Source organism: Leptosomus discolor, chromosome 5, assembly GCF_034619465.1.
Source record: "Leptosomus discolor isolate bLepDis1 chromosome 5, bLepDis1.hap2, whole genome shotgun sequence".
NCBI classification, from domain to species: Eukaryota; Metazoa; Chordata; class Aves; order Leptosomiformes; family Leptosomidae; genus Leptosomus; species Leptosomus discolor.
Genome location: NC_141395.1, coordinates 29,823,970 through 29,832,692, shown reverse-complemented (window position 1 = coordinate 29,832,692; position 8,723 = coordinate 29,823,970). Strand labels below are relative to the sequence as shown.

General features: G+C 39.5%; 1 protein-coding gene across 1 annotated transcript in view; it reads right to left on the bottom strand.

The window, feature by feature from the left end:
* CREB1 (cAMP responsive element binding protein 1) overlaps window positions 1-8,723 on the bottom strand; it is a 33,090-nt gene continuing 24,367 nt past the window's right edge. The window contains exons 5-8 of the mRNA XM_086465872.1: window positions 6,297-6,439; window positions 4,700-4,882; window positions 3,168-3,318; window positions 1-145 (exon numbers count right to left, since the gene is read on the bottom strand). Coding sequence (XP_086321998.1) covers window positions 1-145; window positions 3,168-3,318; window positions 4,700-4,882; window positions 6,297-6,439 — 622 coding nt within the window. The remainder of the gene's footprint in view (window positions 146-3,167; window positions 3,319-4,699; window positions 4,883-6,296; window positions 6,440-8,723) is intronic.

Here is an 8,723-nt window from a genome sequence, read left to right as displayed (position 1 = left end):
TTAATCTGATTTGTGGCAGTAAAGGTCCTTAAGTGCTTTCAATTCCTCGATCAATGTCTTGTTTTGGTTTTCAAGCACAGCCACGCGATTTTCTAGACATTTCACATACTCCTTTTTCTTCCTGCGACATTCACGTGCTGCCTCTCTGCAAAGCAAAAAAGGCCATTCAAATCCAGAATGATCACTGGCAGATATAAGCTACTAACCTGTTCAGGTCAAACGTTCACCTAGTACTGCCATTTTTAGAACATGGAGGTATTGTTAAGAAATGCAAGTTAGGAAAAAACGCGGAGTTCATAACAACCGCTCTTCACAAATCACACAGACTCAAGATCCACAGATCATTTCAACATGCAGATCCCAGTAAGTCAGCAAGAATAAAATTCTGCTTCTGTAAGAAAAGGATGCTACTTAATGACAAAATTCTGCTTGCAGGATTTACATTAGAGCCTTTAGGCTGAGTTGAATGCTGCTGCAATAATTTAATTGATTTTATTATAATAAATAAATTAATAATAAAACCACAGATAAGATCCACATTCATCTGTGAATCTCTTCATAGTCTTAACTCTTGTCTTTGCTGCAGTGCAACCAAATACCAATGGTCAGGATGTTCAACCAGCAGAAAAAAAGCTGTATTTAGAGCATTCATATATTTGCTCTCAAGCAATACTTTCATTTTATTAATAAAGTCTGCATCACTACAATGATAATATAAATGACTCAAATAAAAAAAAAATCACAAAATAAACAGTCACTAGCAAACATATCATCCTTTAGTCCTTGTCCGCTGTGCCAAGAACATGGCAGCATTAATGTGCTGAAGCAGATATTAAGATCAAGTCAAACTTTTAAGGCTTGCTTGTGAAGACTGAGATGCCTGTAGTCAACTTGGTAACATATTAAGAACACCAATGAAAAATACCTGAAAGGTGTTAATGTGCTGCTGAGCATCCTGAAACACCAAGGCAGGAAGCTATCCTGCAAGCAACAGTAATGGTACCAATGTGCAAAGTAAGCACAAAGCTAAACGCCGCAGGTGGATGGCAGTCCAGGCAGAGGGCTCTCCTCCTGTAACGCAGCTTGTCAAAGCAGCATGCTGCAGATACAGTAAACATACATGCTTGTTTGCCCTGAACCTTGAGGTGCAAAGCAGAGCAGCTTCAAAAGGAGAGTCTGAGTGTCCCTTCATTGCAAATACTACATAGATTGGTGATACAGTCAATGTTCTGGGAAATGAGAGAATGAAACTAAATCCAGTTCTTCTGCTTATTAGATAAATAGTAGCTGTAGCAGCAGGTAAAAAAGAATGTCTGTTCCAGGACCTACCTGGTAAGAATACTCTAAAAGTAATTTTTGAAATTCAGCTTCACAAATGAGACAGGATGAAGAAAACCCAGTTTGTAAGCCCTGAAAGGACTCAGGTATCCATTTGTCACTCCTACAAATACAGTTTCACATGCTTGCAGCACTTCAGTGGGCCATGTACAACACTTAGAATTTACGTCACTTTGGGCTGTTACTTGTGTCACCAAAAGATTAAGTACTATTGGATCAGGAAGTGCCTCCCAGTGCAAACTACTAGCCTGTCTTCTTGGGTGACAACTTTTTCTTTCTTTTTGGGATTTTTGTGTCAGCTTGGGCTGTATATTACACCACCTCAACTCTGTGTGCATTAGTTATTCATTACAAACAGCCAGAGTTATACTGAATTACAAGAGAGCTTTTAAAATGTAAAATTTACACAGAAAATTTGCACAATAATATCTATGAATATTTACGCTATAATCTTCCAGTAAGTACCACCTGACCATCTGCCTCTCTCTATCCCTTTCCCCTGCTTTGCTATGGAGCCTAGATTTGCAAGTATCTATTAAGCAGGCAGGCTAAAAGCACCACATGCAACATGACACTGTTGCAAAAGCTGTCAATTTAACTCAAGTGGGGGTAATTCCTCCATTGTTTTTCTTGCCTTTCCCAAACACAAAAGCTTTCTTTTACTGGAAAAAGGCTGCTGACTAAATGCTAATTAATGCTAATTAAATTTTTCTCAAATGCAGAGCCTGAAAGGCTGCCTATTCACTGATACCACAAAAATATATAAAAAGGGGAGATGGGTGATATTCTGTACAAAAAACTTTTAAAAAAGTGAACTCTGCTGTTCAGCATTATTTGCTTCATTAAAGCCCCTCAGACAAGCATCAGGTCTGCTCATGTAACTTTCTATTGTGTTCACAGCTCAGCAATCTACAGAAGACAAATGCACCTGTACAACGTAAGTTTTTTCAGACTGACAAATGAATTAAACAGTGCTTTCATGGGGCTTCCCCTCCTCAGAGGGGATGGAAGCACTGCTGTTTTCCCAGTGTCACAGTGTAACATACAGACTCAAATCTGTGGCATGCAGGAGTTCAAGCTTGGTGTGATGGGTCTGCTCAGGCCCACCCCTTCCCTCTCCCACAGCAGTAACCTTAAGGAGCATCATGCCCAACTACGCTCTGCTGCTCCCTTCCTTTGATGCCTCCACCAAGGCCCACCTCAGTAGGCTTAGCTGTTCTCCTCACACACTAAATCATAGAGGGTCAAGTCTCCTCTCTTCCTCACTTTTTCAGCCCCTCTGCTGCCACTACTGGCTCCACAAGACTTCAAAAGGAGTAGCTGTTCATTTAGCCTTTCCTTGAGTCTTTCTGCCTCCAGAGGTTAAAACCCAAAGGGCAAGCAGCTGAGAGAACAAGTGAGACAATCAAGAAAGCACTTGTGAAGAGTGCAGGTGGGTGAGAAGCAAGGAGAATGCATGCAGAAGGCTAAGGTAAAGAATCCAGAAAAGGAAATGTACATGAATGTATTAGCTCAAAAAAAATCAACTCACCTTGGTGTTTGTAAGAACATATCTGCAGTCATACAAGCCTCTCACCAATGACTTTTCTCCTTACGGCAACAAACAAATTCACACACCTCACAGAATAAGTCTGACACCTTTACTTAAGGTTTCATAGTCACAATACATGGCATTAGCAGATGTGCTTCTTTGCTTTGCATCTTTATTTAAAGGCAAATTCTTCAGAAAGCATTTTATAAAATGACTAAGAAAGATCAGCATTCTTAGTGCTTAACATTCTAGTTTTATGCAGAGCTGACTGAAAAAAAATTGGTCTGAATGTACATGCCTGTTCTTCATTAGACGCACTTCTCTCTTCCGTGCGGCCTCTTCTGCTGGCTGGGTTGGAAGTGCTGGAGAGGATGCCATGACTACGCCTGGTGCAATGGTGCTGGTAGGGGCGGTGCGAATCTGGTAGGTCTGCACATCTCCTGAGGCAGCTGAGACACAAGGGAACATGAAGTCAGTTTGGTGACAGCGCTGTTAAGCGTGGCGCGAAGAGCACCCAGTCATCTATCTAACTGTGCACTCTGGGCCACAGTACAGGAGGGATGACCATCATCTGGGTCATCATTGCTATCTCAGTCTTAGTTTATTAATGTATGCAAGGTTTTGGGCATTCCTACTGAAGAAGTCTTCACTTGTGCTTGATAACTTGTTTTGTCTTGCTGTATTGCTGTGCTTCTTTTTCCCTTAGTATGTTACTTTTTACTTCTCTGGTTTTTGGGCAGTTTTAGCAGTTTTAAGAAGATGAAGGATGGCAAACAGTATTTCTAGCTATGCTCCAAATGTCTATCTGCAAAAGCAGAAACTGCATGTGTAAGTAATTGGCACAGAAAAAAGAGTGTAGAAATGTAGCATTTACTTCAACAAGACAGAGCAAACTAGGCACTCAACTTCACTACTTCTATAGAATGAACAAGATCTTGGGTTTCTTTTGTTTGTTTATTGTAACCTAGGAGTGTGTTATATTTGCCTGAGCTCGTAAAAAAATATGATACCACCTAAAGAAATCAATTGTCCTTAAGAACACAAAAACCAGAATATCAATGCAACAATAGAATTTTTCTCGGCTATGTATTACCACTGATGCCTGGAGACCTCTTCACTGGATAACTTTTAAATCACCTGCTTTACAATTATAAAGGCAGGGGTACACTTTTCTATTAGTTTTAAAAAACAATTTTAATACCCCCCCATTTTTAATAAACCCAAACATATATTTTAATACAATAAAAAACTTATTTTAAGCTGAAGTAGCTCTGCTTGCTCTAAGTGGAAGGCTAGACCAAATGATCTCTTAAGGCACTTTCCCAAATTATTCTATCATTCCTAGACTCAATGATTACTTGGTGACTAGTTACAAAAGCCACAATAGGAAGAAATTATGACTTCTAATTCAAAAGGGGAAAAAATGACTAATAAATTAAAGTATCCTTATAGAAAGAATCAAGCAACCTTCTTTCCTAACTTCAATGCTTCGCTTTAAATTTACTATTGTTGCAGATGACTATCTGGGAGAACTCAGAACTCAGTTTTTGCAGAACACATACAAAAAAAATTGTGTGGGCAAAATACAGGAAATACAGCATGGAAAACCAAAAACAGATATACTGTTTTAATAAGTAAACTCAAAATATCCACTATTTCATCACTCTGAAGGGAAAGGCTTTGTCCAGAATTTCCTTTAATAATTTTGGAGACTTATCTGCGCCAAAGCTGCTAATTGTGTTTCCTGATACATTTGAAGGAGTTAGGTTGGCAACTTATATCTGCAGGGAGAAAATGTTATAAAGAATGACTGGCTGTGAAGTTTCTCACCTTGTACAACAACTTGGTTGCTGGGTACAAGTATCTGTTGTCCATCTGTGGTCTGTGCATATTGTAAAATGGTGGTGCCAGGTTGGGTTGCAGCTGCATTGGTCATAGTCAACGTCTGGAGACCTTGTACTCCATCTGTGCCATTGTTAGACAACTGTATTGCTCCTCCTTGGGTAATAGCAACTGAAGACAAAAATAAACAAATACAGCACTTAAGACACTAATTTACTTATTCACTTACAGTATTAAACATAGATATGGAAGAACACTGATCTGAGTTAAATCCCTTGAACCCTTATACACCCTCAAATCAGACACGTGGCTTTAATGTACCTTACACAAATCATGCTTTGAAAGAAAGTTTTCAATTTTTTGTGAGACCCATCATTTTTTGAGGCCAAAAAGCGCAGCCTAAAACACAAATTAGTTTCTCTGATAAAACAGCATCACACAGAGGAGCTACAATCCTCCCTCAGGGAATACTTTTTAATTTGTTAGTTAAGATTTTCTTCTTGGTTGGTTTAGGTCTTTTCCTCAGTTCTTTCTTTTTTCTTCTCATCTGAAATTCCTCTCCTCTTCCATGCTTTACGCCCTTCAGTCTCTGCTGCTATTGCTATCCATCTTGTGTTTCACTTTCTTCTTCCTTTGGCCATTTTTTTTCTTCTGATTGTATCCCCCCTTCTCTACAATTTCCTCAGAACCTTCCTAGCAGTGTTTTCATTCATAAAGGTCCAGTTTCACACTTTTTTTTTCCCTTCAAGCAGTCATACTTTGCTGGGTATTTTTTTCCTTTCTCTCCCTCAATCCTGCCATGCAGATGTACTGAGACATCAGTATTCCATAGAATTTCACTGTGTTCCTATATACAGACACACAAAAATCTCAAATATCTCCATGAGCAGTTATTTTACAGTTATGGTAGGAAAGCAGAGTTAATCACATCAGTTTCAATAAAGCTGAGTAGGGTATTAGGTAAAGTGGCTAAGGAGTAAACAGAGATACAAAATTTTAAAGGGACTTTAAGAGAAAGATGTAAACAAGTAATTCTTTCTCCCTTTTGTATATTTAATACTGTGTGTGAGACAGCGTGTGAATTCTAGCTTTACTGCTGCATCCTCAATCCTTTAAGTCACTATATCTACAGAAACATATATTTGTGACATAGTTTAAATAAGGTTGCTGAAGTTCTTGTTTTTTCAGGACTTTCTAAAAATGTAACTGCAGACTGTAATGTTTTTTCTATTAATGAGGCTGCAAATTCGTAAATCAGTATTAATAATCTGCCAGGAGAAAAAAAAACTTCTGAATTACTTCATCTGGTTTCTGAAGTGAAAAAGTTTACAACAGCATTATGGTTACTTTGTATGTTGCCTCGGGATGCATTAGCTGCACTACCTGGCAAGCAGTCCCAGAACGTTAATTGAACATTTCAAATACTTACAATAGGAACGTGTTTAAAAGGCATGGTTATCAAACAAATTAAATTAATCTTATTTTCACCTCCTGCTTTGTCCTAGTCCAAACAGTTACAGAAATAATAGTTCTTCATCTTCTCATCCCCACTTACTAGCACCACTGAGAAATTCAGACTACATACTGTACTGCCCACTGCTGGTTTGGTAAATGGGAGTTGGCACCGTAACAGTGGCGATGGCAGGTGCTGCTGTTTCCTCTTCAGACTTTTCTTCTTCGATCCTTGGCACTCCTGGGGCGTCTGAGGACAAGTCATTCAAAATTTTTCTGGCAAAGACAGTGTGTTGTAGAGATTTTAATAAAAATTGAAAAAAAGAAAAAGTATATTTGATACATAATGCTGGAGAAAACTGAAAAGTGCAGTAAGCCAGCAAGGAAAATACGGGTGCAGAATGAAAAACCCGTACTATCTTCAAACTCTTATTGGAGAGGACTGTTCGAAGTGCCATGCATAGACGGGCAAGGGAGCCAGCACAGAACAGTTGTGCTTATCAACACAAGATACAGGTGCTTCTCAACAGGTTCTTCTCAACCTTCCCTTTTTCTTAAAATCATGTTTCTCTCTCATCCATTTTTACTTGTTTCCTGCTTTTAGCCACATAAAGATTTGAAGAAAGCAGAAGTACGTAAAAACCTGTCTCCTCACTTACACTAGGGGAACTGCTCCATTTCAGAGACCGTAAAGGCCTCAGCCAGAGAGCTCAGTATAAAGGAAGACAGCAGAAATGCTTGTAAAGAGCAATCAGTTTACAGTGTAACACCTGCCTGGGAGACAATCCCAAGCATTTGAGGGAAGTCACACAGTTACATCTACAGGTGCCCTGCCTGAGAAAGCTGTGAGATTAGCTTGGGTAAAGGAAAGAACAGTTTGTTTAATTACTTCCATGGGTTAATTATCCAAAGTCAAAACTGATAAAACATCACTGCTACAGGTTCCACTGAACATGACTGTAAGACTGACCATAGCAGTTACTGCAATTTGCATCACTTAAGACTAAATGCTGTCCTTCAGACGGCTGTCAAGCCCTTTTCACTGCTGGCATATTCTATTATGTCACTGCAAAATGCTTCTTAGGTGAAGGGCAATGTTTTTTTCTAATTGTCCTCATACGTCTTCCTTCAGACTGTGATCAGAACTCAACGTGTGATGAAGCAAGCACAGCTGTAGACCCCAAGCTCCAAGACAACACATTTCTTAAATAAGGGCTCCTAAGGCTTTGGGAGCCAGAACATCTGTATGGAGCTACTTGGGGAGAGCAGTCACTCTCCTAAGCAACTTGACAAACAGAGCTTTGCTGTTGCTGTTTTGACTCTGTGTGCATGTAAGAACCCAAGCATTGCACAAGCACTTGCCTGTGCCAAGCACCACTTGGACAAATAAAAAATTCCCATACAGAGAGTTTGCAATCTAGATGTTAGACTAGAAAAACTAGTGGACAAAATAGATGAAAAAATATGGAAAGAGCAGGGAAAACTCAAGAAGCTCAAAACACAAAAGCTACAGCTCAGCACTTTTTAAGCTTATGTCAGATATCATCTGGTGGTTAAAATCTACCTTTGCCATCATAAAGACAGATTTAAGATAGAAGGTAAGGTGGCAGCTCTACAAATATAGGAGCTATGAACTGACATGGGGAACACATGATATACTTCAGCAGCAGGTTCAAAGTGGAGCTCCTGAGGAAAAGGTATAGCTTTCAATTCTGTGAACCTATCTGCACTTATCTTGTGGCCGAGGCCAGTTACAGCAGCTTGAATAATGCCAACCGGGAACTCACTAAACACAGCAGTAGTCTGGCTCAGCCTTTCTGACAGGACCCCTACGCCAGCCCAGTGTCCGAGCTGCGTATACAAGTTTTACAATGACAAAGTTTTGCTGAGTCACCAGGATCTGGTTTGAAGACAGAGGCTGTGTGGTGCGGCATCAGTGTGTGCAAAAGAATCCATCTCAATGAGAAGTCAGCATGCACAAGTACCCTCTTCTCAGTTTTGCTGCTTGTTTACTTAGCTCTGTTGTCTCATGATATACAGTCGTTCTTCAATATATAGTAAAAGCAAGTGTCTCACTGCAGAAGCAGACTGCAAGGAAGTCTGTGGCAGCCTTGAAGTTAGCAACGCTGCTCCTCACAAATAAAACTATTTTTCCAGATCTATTATGGCTAGGGATCTTCAGCAATGATGTTCACTGTCTTCAGCAGAACAGCCTTGAAGGCTGCTGGAGAAAGTAGAAAATAATCTGCAAGTGCTAAAAAAAAGTAATGGTTGAGGCCTAGATTCTAGCTTATATTTCTAAGGCTATGTTCATAAAAAAAAAGGAGCATCTGAATTTTCTGAAGCAGCAGGAATCCACAGGTCTCTTAAAACAAGCTGAACTCCAGAGCTGTTCCTCAATGCTATTTAGCTTGTTTTAAGAATGAAAATTGAGATTTAGTACAGCCAGAAAAAGCTGTGCAATGGCTTAATTAATAAAGTAATATATGACCAACACCATATGAAGGAGCACCTCAGCTGGTCTTACTGCAAAGTCATTTGCCATAACAATTAAAGATAC